This window comes from Saccoglossus kowalevskii, chromosome 11 (genome assembly GCF_978046115.1).
Source record: "Saccoglossus kowalevskii chromosome 11, keSacKowa6.1, whole genome shotgun sequence".
In the NCBI taxonomy this organism is placed as follows: domain Eukaryota; kingdom Metazoa; phylum Hemichordata; class Enteropneusta; family Harrimaniidae; genus Saccoglossus; species Saccoglossus kowalevskii.
The window spans coordinates 33,820,096-33,837,922 of NC_140651.1; the positions used below are offsets into that span (position 1 = coordinate 33,820,096).

The following is a 17,827-nucleotide window of genomic DNA, read 5'->3' on the forward strand; positions in this document are numbered from 1 at the left end:
TTATGGTGAGTGTTGTGTAAACACATTGACATATATGACACTGACAAACCTGTGTTTATTGTGTTATGGTGAGTGTTGTGTAAACACATTGACATATATGACACTGACATACCTGTGTTTATTGTGTTATGGAGAGTGTTGTGTAAACACATTGACATATATCACACTGACATACCTGTGTTTATTGTGTTATGGTGAGTGTTGTGTAAACACATTGACATATATGACACTGACAAACCTGTGTTTATTGTGTTATGGTGAGTGTTGTGTAAACACATTGACATATATCACAATGACAAACCTGTGTTTATTGTGTTATGGTGAGTGTTGTGTAAACACATTGAGATATATCACACTGACATACCTGTGTTTATTGTGTTATGGTGAGTGTTGTGTAAACACATTGACATATATCACACTGACATACCTGTGTTTATTGTGTTATGGTGAGTGTTGTGTAAACACATTGACATATATCACACTGACAAACCTGTGTTTATTGTGTTATGGTGAGTGTTGTGTAAACACATTGACATATATCACACTGACAAACCTGTGTTTATTGTGTTATGGTGAGTGTAGTGTAAACACATTGACATATATCACACTGACATACCTGTGTTTATTGTGTTATAGTAAGTGTTGTGTAAACACATTGACATATATCACACTGACATACCTGTGTTTATTGTGTTATAGTAAGTGTTGTGTAAACACATTGACATATATCACACTGACATACCTGTGTTTATTGTGTTATAGTAAGTGTTGTGTAAACACATTGACATATATCACACTGACATACCTGTGTTTATTGTGTTATGGTGAGTGTTGTGTAAACACATTGACATATATCACACTGACATACCTGTGTTTATTGTGTTATGGTGAGTGTTGTGTAAACACATTGACATATATCACACTGACATACCTGTGTTTATTGTGTTATGGTGAGTGTTGTGTAAACACATTGAGATATATCACACTGACATACCTGTGTTTATTGTGTTATGGTGAGTGTTGTGTAAACACATTGACATATATCACACTGACATACCTGTGTTTATTGTGTTATGGTGAGTGTTGTGTAAACACATTGACATATATCACACTAACATACCTGTGTTTATTTGTTATAGTGAGTGTTGTGTAAACACATTGACATATATCACACTGACATACCTGTGTTTATTGTGTTATGGTGAGTGTTGTGTAAACACATTGACATATATCACACTGACATACCTGTATTTATTGTGTTATGGTGAGTGTAGTGTAAACACATTGACATATATCACACTGACATACCTGTGTTTATTGTGTTATGGTGAGTGTTGTGTAAACACATTGACATATATCACACTAACAAACCTGTGTTTATTGTGTTATGGTGAGTGTTGTGTACACACATTGACATATATCACACTGACATACCTGTGTTTATTGTGTTATGGTGAGTGTTGTGTAAACACATTGACATATATCACACTGACATACCTGTGTTTATTGTGTTATGGAGAGTGTTGTGTAAACACATTGAGATATATCACACTGACATACCTGTGTTCATTGTGTTATGGAGAGTGTTGTGTAAACACATTGAGATATATCACATTGACATACCTGTGTTTATTGTGTTATGGTGAGTGTTGTGTAAACACATTGACATACATCACACTGACATACCTGTGTTTATTGTGTTATGGTGAGTGTTGTGTAAACACATTGACATATATCACACTGACGTACCTGTGTTTATTGTGTTATGGTGAGTGTTGTGTAAACACATTGACATATATCACACTGACAAACCTGTATTTATTGTGTTATGGTGAGTGTAGTGTAAACACATTGACATATATCACACTGACATACCTGTGTTTATTGTGTTATGGTGAGTGTTGTGTAAACACATTGACATATATCACACTGACAAACCTGTGTTTATTGTGTTATGGTGAGTGTTGTGTAAACACATTGACATATATCACACTGACATACCTGTGTTTATTGTGTTATGGTGAGTGTTGTGTAAACACATTGACATATATCACACTGACATACCTGTGTTTATTGTGTTATGGAGAGTGTTGTGTAAACACATTGAGATATATCACACTGACATACCTGTGTTCATTGTGTTATGGAGAGTGTTGTGTAAACACATTGAGATATATCACATTGACATACCTGTGTTTATTGTGTTATGGTGAGTGTTGTGTAAACACATTGACATATATCACACTGACATACCTGTGTTTATTGTGTTATGGTGAGTGTTGTGTAAACACATTGACATATATCACACTGACATACCTGTGTTTATTGTGTTATAGTGAGTGTTGTGTAAACACATTGACATATATCACACTGACATACCTGTGTTTATTGTGTTATGGTGAATGTTGTGTAAACACATTGACATATATCACACTGACATACCTGTGTTTATTGTGTTATGGTGAGTGTTGTGTAAACACATTGACATATATCACACTGACATACCTGTGTTTTTTGTGTTATGGTGAGTGTTGTGTAAACACATTGAGATATATCACACTGACATACCTGTGTTTATTGTGTTATGGTGAGTGTTGTGTAAACACATTGAGATATATCACACTGACATACCTGTGTTTATTGTGTTATGGAGAGTGTTGTGTAAACACATTGAGATATATCACACTGACATACCTGTGTTTATTGTGTTATGGTGAGTGTTGTGTAAACACATTGAGATATATCACACTGACATACCTGTGTTTATTGTGTTATGGTGAGTGTTGTGTAAACACATTGAGATATATCACACTGACATACCTGTGTTTATTGTGTTATGGTGAGTGTTGTGTAAACACATTGACATATATCACACTGACATACCTGTGTTTATTGTGTTATGGTGAGTGTTGTGTAAACACATTGAGATATATCACATTGACATACCTGTGTTTATTGTGTTATGGTGAGTGTTGTGTAAACACATTGACATATATCACACTGACATACCTGTGTTTATTGTGTTATGGTGAGTGTTGTGTAAACACATTGACATATATCACAATGACATACCTGTGTTTATTGTGTTATGGAGAGTGTTGTGTAAACACATTGACATATATCACACTGACATACCTGTGTTTATTGTGTTATGGTGAGTGTTGTGTAAACACATTGACATATATCACACTGACATACCTGTGTTTATTGTGTTATGGTAAGTGATATAATATTTAATACAATCTTACCAGGTCTCCACATTTCGTCATCCTCACCATCATCATCATCTGATAAAAATTCACTTCCATCGTACATTTCATTTCTTGGTGAAGATTTACCTACCCATACCATACCATAATCAGCAAGAAATTCCTATAGAACAGAAAGATCAGAAAAATGAAATCATTATATTAAAATGACAAAGTGCAAAATAGTGGGAAAGCGAAATTTGTGAAATTAGAGAGCAAAGTAGTGGAAATGTGGTGCAAAATGTGAATCAAATGTGCAAAGTAGTTGAAAAGTGGTGCAAAGTGTGAATCTAACATGCAACGTAGCAGAAAAGTGGTGCACAGTGTTGATCTAAGGTGCAAAGTAGTGAAAAAGTGGTGTAAAGTTTGAAACTAGAGTGCAAAGTAGTGGTGCAAAGTGTAAAACTAGAGTGCAAAATAGTGGTAAAGTGTGAATCTAAAGTTGCAAAGTAGTGAAAAGTGTGAATCAAATGTGCAAAGTAGTGGAAAACTGCTGCAAAGTATGAATCTACGGAACAAAGTAGTGAGAAAAAGGTGTAAAGTATGAATCTAAGGTTCAAACTGGTGGGGAAAAGGTGTGAATCTAAGGTGGAAAGTGGTCGGAAAGTGGTGCAAAGTGTGAAACTAGAATGCAAAGTAGTGGAACAGTGGTGTAAAGTGTGAAACTATAGTGTAAAGTAGAGGGAAAGTGGTGCAAAGTATGAAACTAGAGTGCAATGTAACGAGAAAGTGGTGCAAAGTGTGAATATAAGGTGCAAAGTAGTGGAAAAGTGGTGTAAAGTGTGAAACTAGAGTGGAAAGTAGTGGGAAAGTGGTGCTGAGTGTGAAACTTAGGCAGAGGGTTCTCCAAACCCACCTATTCACATAGTTCATACCCACCATAGACTCCGGTCAGTCAAAATGACTATTTTGAACTGTAGGCATTAATCAGCAATTCTGCCAATGACGGAGAGATAGAATCTAGGTCAGGGGAAGCCCCATGACACAAAGATTCTTCTCCCTTACGTCACGAACCATGTGACTGAGCCCATATGGCGGCGCCATTACAGCTGGCTTATCACTCTGGTTAGTTTCTCTCCACCTCAAGGACTTAGACCAACGCTACGGAAAGAGTGGGGTGGTTGGGGGTGACCCAGAGTCTATGGTGGGTATGAAGTATGTGAATAAGTGGGTTCAGAGAACCCTCTACCTAAATTCACTACGTTCAATCACCCACCATAGACTCCGGTCATTCAAAATAACTATTTTGAACTGTAGGCAGACACCGATAGGTGGCGGGTTTTCCAAGCAAAACAGAAAAATGATGAAAGTCTTTTCCCAGTCCGGGATGAAACACTCTACAATAATCACTCAACACCTTAGTTAAGACCCAAAAAGGGTGGTGTCTTACCTTGCCTGTGCTGTCCCCGTAGCAAGAAGCCAAAATGCTGCTACGGTGACAGGGTTCGGTGTGCCCGAGAAAGCTAGACCCAACCCAATTCGGGGGGTAGTAAGCTTTCGAAGTAAAGACCGAAACAGTTCTGCATGAGGGCATAGGCCGCAAAGTGGGACCTGGGAGCTTCCAGGTAGTGCTGATGGTAGAGAAATCTGTCCACATAAAATGCCGAGACTGACTTATCGCCTATGCGCAGGGACCCTTGTGGTCGTTCGGGCTGGGTCAGTAAACCAAGTCTGACCCGCTACGACGGGACCCAACCTAAAGAGACCCTCCTCAATGGATTCGGTGTCTCTTAGGTGGTAGTTGATAAAGACGTTCTGCGTTCTCCAGAAGCCTGCCTTCTGTGTGTGCTCGAGGGAGGGCGCCTGACGCTAGCACTAGTGAGTTGGCAATCGCACAGACCTCATGCACTCGTACTTGGTGTTTCTGCAAGCTCTGTGTCGAGGCAGTTAAAGTATTATAGACCTCTAATACAGTAGCAGTAAAACCACCTAGTTATGGAAGTTGGAAAGGCCGTCCTATCCTGCCTGCCTGGGCCGTAACACAAAGATATGTGCCTGGCACCCCATCCTGAATCCTTAGTACAGTTTGGTAGCAACTCTGAACCGAGCAGAGAAGCAATTCCTCCTGACCCTCCGGGCCGACAAAATTTGACAGCACGCTTCCCCTGCTGCCAGGGTAGACGACCGCCCGAGGAGGGTAAGGAGCCACCACCTGACCCTTTCCTCCCTGGGGGCGCACCGCTACTCTTCCCTCTGGTAGACGGGTATGAGCGCTTGCCTCCTGGCTGACTCTGGCTAGCAGACGACACCCTAGGGTGATGTGTTTTCTGTGCTTGGGGTGCCCTCCGCTTGCCCTTAGCAGGGCCAACTGGCTAGCGGATTTGATCTGAACCCTCTGGTTCATTGCACTCCGAAGCTCCGAGACTGTACCCACTGTTCCCTGAACAAAGAGGGTGGAAGATGTCCACTCTGTGTCACTGAGGTGGGGACGTAACCCCTGACTCAGTTTGCCAGCGAAAACACATGCCTCTAAGGCCGCGTCTCATTGCACAGTAGTGGCGCCGGCCAAAAGAGCCAGGTGACACTAGGGGATGTCGCACGTAGATGTGCGGTGGCCCACCAGTAAATGTGTCGCCTGGTCTAGGAGGCTGGTGCGTTCTGCCTCTGTGCGCGCAAAATAATGCGCTCAAGTAACTCTGCCCTCAGGGCGTGATGGATTATCTCAGATTGAGCTGGGGAGAATGCACATGGAACGCGGCTGTCCCCCTTTACCCAGTTTGCCAAACGAAAATTCGTGATACCAGGGTCTGGGGAAGGAGCCTTGGGATCCGGTTGGGGGTATTTTGGTCTCATCCCACACTTTAGGGTCTGATCCCAAAACCACACCGACCAGGTAGCATTTGGTCCAGCGGAAAGTGTTACATAAAAAATATCGGTACCTCCACAAGTCCCGGTACGCGAAGCACCGGTAGCCGAGCGTGAGGACTTTCCACTCATGCCAAACACGCAACTCACTTTAAATGATTTTTATTGCAATCAACAAGTGATTAAGCTACGTCGCCCGGGTTTTATTTCTTTGTTGTGAAAAATGCTACACACAAGGTGAAAACAACACGAGGGTAAAAATGACAAGGAAAACTTATCCTACCAGCTACAATGTCAGATGCCGCCCAGTGGCAACAACCCAAGCTAGAAACCCGGACAGGAAAAAGCAAGCGATCCAGGCAGAGCTCGCTAGATTTCATCTTCATACGAGGCGGAGAAAAATCAGAGTGATTAGCCAGCCGTAATGGCGCCGCCATATGGCCTCGGTCACGTGGTTCGTGACGTAAGGGAAAAGAATCTTGGGGTCATGGGGCTTCCCCTGACCTAGATTATATCTCTCCGTCATTGGCAGAATCGCTGATTAATGCCCACAGTTCAAAATAGTCATTTTGACTGACCAGAGTCTATGGTGGGTAATTGAACGTAGTGAATTATAGTGCAAAGTAGTGGGAAAGTGGTGCAAAATGTGATACTAGAGTGCAAAGTACTGCGAAAGTGGTGCAAAGTGTAAAACTAGAGTGCAAAGTGGTGGAAAAGTGGTGCAAAGTGTGGATCTAAGGTGCAAAGTAGTGGGAAAGTGGTGCAAAGTGTGAAACTAGAGTGCAATGCCGTGGAAAAGTGGTGCAAAGTGTTATTCTAAGGTGCAAAATTGTGGAAAAGTGGGGGAAAGTGTAAAACTAAAGTGTAAAGTAGTGGGAATGTGGTGCACAGTGTGAAACTAGAATTCAATAATTCAAATGTCTATGACATCTTTAAAAACTTTTGAAGTCACTGAGATTAAGCTTGAAAGTAAAAGATTGGTAGTAATCAAGATCCAGAGATTAGGTATGAACACAGTGAAAAATCAAAATAGCTGCCAGGTGCCACTCATTTTTCAGATCTAAAAAAAAAATAACCATTTGCACATGCAATATGTAATGCTACATGTATCATACCAATTTCAACTGTTACTATAATCCCACTCCCATGTATTGGCACATTTGTCTAATCTCCTATGTTTATACAGTATGCCAAAATTAGGCGAGGGTTCTCCGAACCCGCCTATTCACATAGTTCATACCCACCATAGACTTCGGTCAGTCAAAATGACTATTTTGAACTGTAGGCATTAATCAGCGATTCTGCCGGTGACGGAGAGATAGAATCCAGGTCAGGGGAAGCCCCATGACCTCAAGATTCTTTTACCCCTTACGTCACGAACCCACGTAACCGAGGCCATGTGGCAGCGCCACAGGTAGCCGTCCATCACTCTGGTTCCTTTCTCTCCGCCTCGAGGACTTAGACCAACGCGACGGAAAGAGTGGGGAGGTTGGGGGGGACCCGGAGTCTATGGTGGGTATGAACTATGTGAATAGGCGGGTTCGGAGAACCCTTGCCTAAATTCACTACGTTCAATTACCCACCATAGACTCCGGTCAGTCAAAATGACTATTTTGAACTGTAGGCAGAGTCAGACACCGATAGGTGGCGGGTTTTTCCGAGCCAACAGAAAAAAAAGGAATGATGAAAGTCTCTCCCCAGTCCGGGATGAAAACAAACTCAAAAGACCTAAGTTAAGATCCAAGAAGGGTGGTGTCTTACCTTGCCTGTGCTGTCCCCGAAGCAAGAAACCAATGCTGCTGTGGTGACAGGGTTCGGTGCGCCCGAGAAAGCTAGACCCAAGCCGAATTCGGGGGTGATAAGCTTGAAGTAGGACCGAAACAGTTCGCATGAGGGCGTAGGTCGAAAGAAGCGGAACCTGGGAGCTTCCAGGGAGTGCTAGTGGTACAGACAATCTGCCCGCAAAAATGCCGAGACTGACTTATCGCCTATGCGCAGGGGCCCCTGCGGTCGTACGGGCTGGGTCAGCAAACAAAGCCTGACCCGTTACGACGGGGCCTAACCTGAAGAGACCCTGCTCAATAGATTGGGTGTCTCTTAGGTAGTAGTTGATGAAGACGTTCTGCGTTCTCCAGAAGCCTGCCCTCAAAATGTGTTCGAGGGGGGCGCCTGACGCTAGCGCTAGTGAGTTAGCAATCGCACGGACCTCATGTGCTCGTACTTGGTGTCTCTGCAAGGTCTGTGTTGAGGAGGATAGTGTATTATAGACCTCCAGTACAGTCGCAGTAATCCACCTGGAGATGGAAGTCGGGGAAGCCGGCTTATCCTGTTTGCCAGGGCCGTAACACAAAAACATGTGTTTGGTTCCCTGTCTGGAAAACCTGGTACGGTTCTCGTAGCAACTCAGCGCTCGGACCGGGCAGAGAAGCAATTCCTCCTGATCCTCCGGACCGACAATATTTGACAGCCGGGGGATGACGATCGGTTGAGGATCGTGTCCTGGGATTTGGTTCTTGGCGAGGAACCCGATACGTGTCTTTAGTACAACTTGATCGTCCATAAAGGCGGCACAACCGTCCGCAAAGGACAGTGCGCCTAGCTCTGACCGGCGCCTACCTGAGGCGAGGGCCAGTAGGAAGACTGTTTTCCACGTCAAAAACTTGAGTGGTGCTGAAAAGCAGGGGCTCAAAGGGAGGTCTGCTTAGGGCTGATAAAACAACCGACAGGTCCCAATCGGGCGGTTCCCTTGAACGGGCCCTGGGCCTCTGATTATGGAAAGCAGTAAACAGTCTCCTAATAATGGGACAATCGGCTAAACTTGACCCCAAAGAGTTTTCTATGGCAGGGGACAAGGCTGACCTGTAGCCAACGATCGCTGCGTAGGACAGACCCACTTCGTCAAACAAGTGGACAAAGAAGTCTGCTACCTGAAGTCGGCGTTCTGCTAGGTTGCTTAGCGCTAGGCAACGCGCTTGAGATGGGCGAACCAGGCCTACTTCGGTGTCGAACTCCATGCCCAGAAACACCAACTGTTGAGTCGGGTCGGGATGGGACTTCTTGTGATTTACTAGAAAGCCCAACTGGTGAAGTAAATCCTGTGTAAGCCTTACATGTCTGGCTAATAACCCCTTGTCTGGGTTGTGTATCAACCAGTCGTCTAGGTACGGATTGATGTGTACCGACATTTGGTGGAGCAGCAGCACTACCTGATTCATCACTCTGGTGAACACATAGGGCGCTGTGCATAACCCGAAGGGGAGCACCCGAAATTCGAATACTTGGCCCAGATGGGCGAATCGAAGGAGAGGGCAACTCGCTGGGTGCATCGGTATGTGCAGGTAAGCGTCGCATAAGTCTAAAGAGGCTAGCCAGTCGAGCCGGTGGATGGAGAGTAGGACACTGGATGGTGTCTCCATGCGGAACCGATCGAGAAGCACATACTGGTTTAGTCTGCTTAGGTCCAGAACCGGACGCCAGCCGCCTGTAGATTTTGGTACTACGAATACATTTGAGTAGAAGCCCGGACTTAGTGCCGGCTGAACTATTCTGTGTATGGCGCCCTTTCTTAGCAAACTGTCTACTTCCTGTCTGATTGCTTCCGCCTTGCGGGGGTCCCCTGGCAGTGCCCCCAACGGGGGGGACACTGACAGGGGCGGAGGAGATGTCAGTGGTATTCTGTAACCACGTGTGACCACCTGGAGCGTCCAGGGATCGGTTACCCGCTGCCTCCAAGCCGGAATGCACCGGCGCAATCTGTGTGCGACAGGGATCTGTGGCCATGGGTTCGGCGGTTGCAAGAGGGGGGGGGGTTCTCCTCTACCGTGAGGTGAGCCTCCCTGTAGATCACTGGGGTTACTAAGCTGTAGCCTGATCTCTTGCCGAACGCAGGCCCATCCCCCCCGTCGCAGAGGTAAGCGTCAAACATGCTTACCCCGTTGCCGGGGATGATGACCACCCGAGGAGGAGGAGGAGCCACCACCTGGACCTCTCTTTCCTGGGGGCGCGCCGCTACCCTTCCCTCCCGCGGATGGGTACGAGCGCTTGCCTCCTGGCTGACTCTGTTTAGCGGAGCTAGGGCGTTGTGCTTTCTGTGCTTGGGGCGCCCTCCGTTTACCCTTGGCAGCGGCCAACTGGCTAGCGGATTCGACTTTAACCATTTGGTTTGTTACACCCCGAAGCTCTGCGACTGCCCCCGCCATCTCTCCATCAAAGAGGGTGGAGGATCTCCAATCTGCATAACTGAGGCGGTGGCGTACCCCCTGACTCAGTTCGCCGGCGAAAACACACGCGTCTAAAACCGCGTCTCGCTGCACAGTAGTAGCCCCGGCCAAGAGAGCCATATGACACTGGAGGATATCGCACATAGCCGTACGATGGCCTACCATTAACTGTGTCGCCTGCTCTAGGAGGCAAGTGCGTTCTGCGTCTGAGGTCTCAGAGTCCTGGGCGCGCACAAGAATGCGCTCCAGTGTGGCGCCCACAAATTCAAGGAAATTGATGGGTCGCAACTCCGCTCTCAGGGCATGTTGGATAGTCTCAGAATGGGTCGATGAGAATGACCATGGAACGCGGCCATCCCCCTTCACCCGGTTGGCAAAACAGAAGTTTGTGGTACCGGGGTCCGGGGAAGGAGCCTTGGGGTCCGGTCGGGGATTTCTGGTTTCGTCCCACGAATTGGGGTCCGAATCCCCGTCTGCGCGCCGTCCCCCACGCTCAGCGCTCGGCTGGACCAGGGGAGACGTGCGGATGGGGTCGATCTGGATCCCGGCGCCTGTGATCCCATCAGCGTAGAAGCGACCGTAAGCGGCTGCTTTAGGATCGAGGGTGGGGGAATATACATAGCGTCACCTGGACTGATAATATTCCGCATCACCCCAACGGCGTGGCTCACCGAGTCATTACGCAATGTGGACTCTGAGGGACCGCCCGAAGTACCCACTGGATCCGACGCGAGTGAACTGCCACCCCTCAGCCTAAATATGTGGGCGAGAGCGTGTTCAAGAGTGCGTCTCATGACAGGGTCGGTTCCCTCTGGGAACGCCTGTGGGTCGGCGAGAAGGGAGTCGAAACCCACAGCGGAACTCGGACTTGAGGGTAAATTAACCAGTCCGGTACCGCGCGGCGAACCCTGGCTGGTTGAAAGCGGGGGGGAGGTACAATGTATGTCCTGACACGAACGCCCTGCCCCGAAAACGGAGTCCTGGCTACCAGCATCCCCATTGGTGTTACGTGTCTGAGGTTCCCGAGGAGACCTGCTGCCACTAGCCTGAGCCTCGGCCTCCCCCGAATCAGCGGGGGGGGGGGGGGTCACGGCTGGGAACGGGGGGTTCCCCGGAAGAGACGTGTCTAGAATGCGAACAGTGCTTTCTGTGTTTCTTCCTACTTGCCGGCTGAGAGGCCGCAGTGGAGACAGCTCGCTCCGCCTGCAGGTGATCTACTCTGCCTGCCAGGGACGCAATTTGCCCTGACAGTCCCTCGACCAATGCCCTCATTTCAGCGGCAAAACCGGCGCCGTGCGAGGATGGGTCCACAACGGGACCCAGCGCAGGCCCCATAGGAGGAAAGACCTCCAGGGGCACAACCTCGCTGTTGCCGGTAAGGTTGGGAAACCCACTGCCTGAAAAAACAGATTGTGTAGATGCCCTCCGATCAGCGGGGGGAGACCGAAAAAAATCGGCACCCCCACTATCGGGCCCTTTGCTTGGTATCCCGGTATGAGAACCGGTGACCGAGCGCGAGGACTTGTCATTCATGCCAACGCACAACTCACTCATACCCATGCCGGTAGCACTTGCCGCGCGACCTTTTCGCGAACGAGCGACGCGGTCAGTCTCGGCCATTTTGACATGCTGCTGGAACGATTCCCAGGCTTCCGAACCCCAGCGATTACACATATTCTCTGGGCAGACACCTGAACCCCGAACGTACATGAAACAACGATAACTCTTTGAATGCGGGTTCCATTCCTGCAATTGCTGCGTACACTGAGTACAAATCCGCCTCATAAACTGAGGAGACAATACCGGCGGTGAGCCTCTGGCGTTGCCAGTGCATCTGTCCATTTCTAAATACATTAAAAATAAAAGACGACAAGCATGAGGGAAAACGAATTACAGATGTAAAAGGTGCCGCCATGAAATCAACATGTGATTACGTAGTGGCGCCCGGGTTTGATTTCTTTGTTGTGGAAAAGCATAACACACAAAGGGGAAAACGACACGAGGGTAAAAAGACAAGAAAAACTTATCCTACCAGCTAGAATGTCGGATGCCGCGGCTGCGGCAATGACCCACGCTAGAAACCCAGACAGGAAAAGGCAACAGAGCCAGGCAGAGCCGCTCAGAATCATTCCCCGACGAGGCGGAGAGAATTGAAGAGTGATGGACGGCTACCTGTGGCGCTGCCACATGGCCTCGGTCACGTGGGTTCGTGACGTAAGGGGTAAAAGAATCTTGAGGTCAGGGGGCTTCCCCTGACCTGGATTCTATCTCTCCGTCACCGGCAGAATCGCTGATTAATGCCTACAGTTCAAAATAGTCATTTTGACTGACCGGAGTCTATGGTGGGTAATTGAACGTAGTGAATTATTTCCTCAGTATACACTGGTTATATGTATACAAGAATGGGTAACTCCACAACACCACTTGATGACAAATATATAATCTGAGTGCACCATCCAGAACTCCTAATTGGCCAGACTGATATAGAGATTACTTCCACATTCTTGGGGCGAACATCAGGGCATTTTCACTGCCTGGCTACCACCACATGGCCACAGTTCTCAGTTCTTTGTGATAGGTGTTGAGACTCCCCCTGAACAGTGTAACTAGATTACTCCTACATGTGTAACATATATAAATTTGGTTGTTCAGGATTACTTCAAAGTTGAGTTTGTGCTGTTTGCTCGACTGGAGCTGTTTTCACCGGCTCTATGAGTGGCATTTCACAGCAGCTCTTGAAGAGCCCATAGAAATACATATGAACATATTCACAAGGGTGGAACATAAAAGCTATACAGGTAGTATCTCAGACTAAATTTAGGGGAAAATGCTCTACAGTGATGCGCGTCATAGAACGTTCTGTGATGTATCCCCGCCCCCGAAAGTATGGACAATGCATGGCAATGTACTTTACCTCCATGTCTTGTACTTGATTCTGAAGACTGAGACATTTCTTTTCTAATTCTTGTACATGTATTGATTCATCTGTAGGAGTACCTATACATAAAGAAGGTTGTTATCAAATTCTCAATGAAAAGAATAGGGAAATGAATCTTATGTACCGGGTATTTCAAAAATAAATATGGGAAGTTATCACATGGCTTTAAGGCAAAGACTCATGATACATGTATATCTTCTACTCACTATAGGGATCAGAATTATTTTAAAATCTGCTTGGTTACTAGTTTTGAAAGCTGGTGTTCCCATGGCAACATCGGCTAGGCACATCACATTAAAAGTATGTAAGCAAGAGCGACATTAAATATTATCCCATTGTAATTTACGTAGGACACCCACTTGGTTGGACTACTAATCTTGGAAAATGATTTTCCTGGGGCAAAAGTTGGTAGTCTATGCTACTTGTACATATATGTAGCTACATACCTCGGTATTTCTGTAGAAGCTGAACTTTTTCCTCCAAAATTTGTATCTTTTTGTCCTAAAATAAACATTGAAATAACATTCAAACATTGCATTCCCCCAAAAAAATTGTATTGGCGGTAAGAAAGCACAACTGATCTAAGACGTCTGCAATGTTAAATTTGCATAGTGGTAAAATAGTAAAGTGGTCATTATATAGATTCACAAGGGTGGAACATAAAAGCTATACAGGTAGTATCTCAGACTAAATTTAGGGGAAAATGCTCCATAGTCAAACAAAGATTCTCATGTGAGATTCAGTGACTTAAAATCCATGGAAATGCTCGGTGATACTCCGCTATTGGCAAGACATTGCTGATACAGACATCTTGCAAATACCATAGCTATTGTATTTAAACACATGTTACTTGACATGTCAAAAATTACAAATTTACAGTTTATAATTGTAGTGTGTAGATTACCGTACATACATGTACTTTGTATATGTTAGAAATTCAATCAGTTGAAATCACACAGATACTGTCTAGTCAATTGTGGTCTATTCAGTTACTGTACAAATGTAACTTACCTTGTCCATGATTTCTTTACTATAGTATAATATCTTTTTTTCTAAAAGTGCAATTTTGTTCATCATACTTGTCATTAATTCAAAATCACCAGGGGCTGTAAATAAAATAATAGAATTTTAAGATTCAGCAAGTTATTTATTTGTATTTAGGATATATTTTCTGTAGTTTTACAATTTTGTGATTCGCAAAGCAGTGACAGTAAAACTTTACATGAAACTGATACAAATTGAATAATGTGAAAATATATTGGCAATACAGGTGTACTTAAATAATTGGAAAAGTAAGCAAATAACACCGAATAAACGGCAAGGTAAAGACTATGTCTAATTATAGTAAATACGTACTGCGTGCGTGACTCGAACCGGCGCTCGCGTACGGCACCTAATCGCCTAGCTTCACGCCACTACACGTCTTCCCCTCGGCCACCCGGCATCCCCAAAAAAGGATGCTTAATAACCGAGCTTATTACGTGCAGAGAACGTGAAACCCGTCCACGCGATACGCGCCACACAGCATGGCCAGAATGCGGCAAAGGCCTTCAGATCTGGCTGTAGTAGGATGGTGAAAGTAATGGTACAGCATTTTAACAGTGAATAAGTACTGAGAAATAATTTCTAAACTCATAGTTGCTGTCGACATAGGAAGTAAAGTAAGCAAATAACACCGAATAAACGGCAAGGTAAAGACTATGTCTAATTATAGTAAATACGTACTGCGTGCGTGACTCGAACCGGCGCTCGCGTACGGCACCTAATCGCCTAGCTTCACGCCACTACACGTCTTCCCCTCGGCCACCGGGCATCCCCAAAAAAGGATGCTTAATAACCGAGCTTATTACGTGCAGAGAACGTGAAACCTGTCCACGCGATACGCGCCACACAGCATGGCCAGAATGCGGCAAAGGCCTTCAGATCTGGCTGTAGTAGGATGGTGAAAGTAATGGTACAGCATTTTAACAGTGAATAAGTACTGAGAAATAATTTCTAAACTCATAGTTGCTGTCGACATAGGAAGTAAAGTAAGCAAATAACACCGAATAAACGGCAAGGTAAAGACTATGTCTAATTATAGTAAATACGTACTGCGTGCGTGACTCGAACCGGCGCTCGCGTACGGCACCTAATCGCCTAGCTTCACGCCACTACACGTCTTCCCCTCGGCCACCGGGCATCCCCAAAAAAGGATGCTTAATAACCGAGCTTATTACGGTGGCCGAGGGGAAGACGTGTAGTGGCGTGAAGCTAGGCGATTAGGTGCCGTACGCGAGCGCCGGTTCGAGTCACGCACGCAGTATGTATTTACTATAATTAGACATAGTCTTTACCTTGCCGTTTATTCGGTGTTATTTGCTTACTTTACTTCCTATGTCGACAGCAACTATGAGTTTAGAAATTATTTCTCAGTACTTATTCACTGTTAAAATGCTGTACCATTACTTTCACCATCCTACTACAGCCAGATCTGAAGGCCTTTGCCGCATTCTGGCCATGCTGTGTGGCGCGTATCGCGTGGACGGGTTTCACGTTCTCTGCACGTAATAAGCTCGGTTATTAAGCATCCTTTTTTGGGGATGCCCGGTGGCCGAGGGGAAGACGTGTAGTGGCGTGAAGCTAGGCGATTAGGTGCCGTACGCGAGCGCCGGTTCGAGTCACGCACGCAGTACGTATTTACTATAATTAGACATAGTCTTTACCTTGCCGTTTATTCGGTGTTATTTGCTTAAATAATTGGACTTGGATTAAACCAAACAAACATGATCAAATCACTTTAAAAACTGAGCAATGACAGAATGTCATTTTTCACTTTACAAACTGAGCAACAATATACCAGTCATTGATTATATCACAAACCAGAGCAATGGTTTAACCAGTCACAAACAAATAAGTCACTGTGTGTATCAGTGTTGTTCTTACAACTATTTATGATCACTGATGGAAACACGTATATTTTGTGTACTGGCATCATGTTGTAGTTGGCAGTCCACATTGGACTGAGATATTTGGTATTTTGACTTATCAATTTACAACTTATTAAAATACCAACATACCTAATAAATATGACACAATATCACAAGGATTGTCATGTAACATCTAAATATTTGTACTCACGACTACTGGCAGCTGAATTCCCTGTGCTCAATTTTGGTAACTGAAGACCAACATGTTTCCTGTGTTGATCATTGTAACTAAGTCTCGAACTAGAATAACCAGTGACTTCATCCAGCAGCTTGTCGTCATCTTCTGAAATTGAAATCAAGGGTATTTCAGTGTCTCTGACTCATCTTGCAATAATATGAGGTTACTACGAGGATACCACAAAGTAAGCATGAAGAGAGTACAGCGGGAGTATGGGAGCGACAGCATACTGTCTGAGTGCATACTTTGAGGTATCCTCATAATAACCTTATTATTATACACCTTTTCATGGGGATGCCGAAATCCGAAAAGTTTAGAAAAGAATGAGCAAACTTCTTTGTGTGAAGTCCGGTCAAACACTGGTGGCAAACATGTTTGTTTTTGAATATTAGAGGACACTTACGTGCGTAATTATTTCATATTTAGAATTTGCATTTCCTAATATGGTAGGATGAATATACCCTGTAAAATACTGCAAAATTACAGCACAATGTAACTTAGGCCGTTATTATGACAGATGTATAATAATATTATGTCTGAATAGTTAGAACATTCTACAATTGATTCAGTATGTACAAACGTACCATAATAGTCTGGTTGTCGAAATGGCACTGCTCTTGATTTCCTGAAAATGTATAAAACCAATGCATCAGTTCCTGTATGTATGTATGAGAATGAATTAAATTATGATTGTTGTGACCGAGCAATGCCCTTAGGTTCTCTACAAGAATGAGTATAATGTTGATTTTAATTCAATCCTGATTCATGATTATTAGACCCTAACTGATTGGCATGCAAGTACATTTGGAATTCAATTCATCACTGATCATCATTTGACTGGTACATGTATTTTTTTTGTTTAACCAAACTGTTGCCAGCTGCCTATGAAGAATTTCATTTAGATTTGGCTCCAATCAATTGTGTGACTTTTGCCACCAATGGCTAAATATATAATAATAATTGTTATTGCATAATCGTATCCTTATTTGGATAATGACTCAGAAGAAGAAAATTATAAAAGACGAAAAACTGAAGAAGTATATCAAAACCATGAATAATTCTATGAAAATTGTCACCATTTAAAAGCATGACATCATCCACAGAAATTAAACACCAGGAAAACATAGTGCTAAGATATGTAGTGCATATTACAATAACACATTTTGTTTTCGGACATATTCACAAATTTTTATTTTTCCCTATTTGAGAAGTGGCTAATTCAAAAGTATTTTATGATCCTTTGGGGAAGTCAGTCCATGTTTAACACTTTTGATTTGTAAACATTTGCAAATAACTGTATCATGCAGTACAACATTTGGATGAAAGCCAGTGTGAGCAGATTTCATATTTTGTTCTATACTTAGCACATATATGCAATGTGATATGGGAGAAACTTTCCATTGTTTACCATAAAAAACTATTATAAGACTGGAAACTGACTAAATCATATGTAAATTTCCCTTGACATT

General features: G+C 44.4%; 1 protein-coding gene across 3 annotated transcripts in view; it reads right to left on the reverse strand.

Moving 5' to 3' along the window:
* Positions 1-17,827, reverse strand: part of LOC102809465 (UBX domain-containing protein 11-like) — a 30,274-nt gene that overhangs the window by 11,709 nt on the left and 738 nt on the right. For 2 of the 3 annotated variants that reach the window (XM_085505134.1, XM_085505132.1), the window contains exons 2-7: positions 16,943-16,983; positions 16,332-16,463; positions 14,223-14,317; positions 13,658-13,712; positions 13,188-13,270; positions 3,249-3,372 (exon numbers count right to left, since the gene is read on the reverse strand). In XM_085505134.1, the coding sequence (XP_085361260.1) occupies positions 3,249-3,372; positions 13,188-13,270; positions 13,658-13,712; positions 14,223-14,317; positions 16,332-16,463; positions 16,943-16,983 (530 nt within the window). The remainder of the gene's footprint in view (positions 1-3,248; positions 3,373-13,187; positions 13,271-13,657; positions 13,713-14,222; positions 14,318-16,331; positions 16,464-16,942; positions 16,984-17,827) is intronic. The other variant, XM_085505133.1, reaches the window with a different exon arrangement.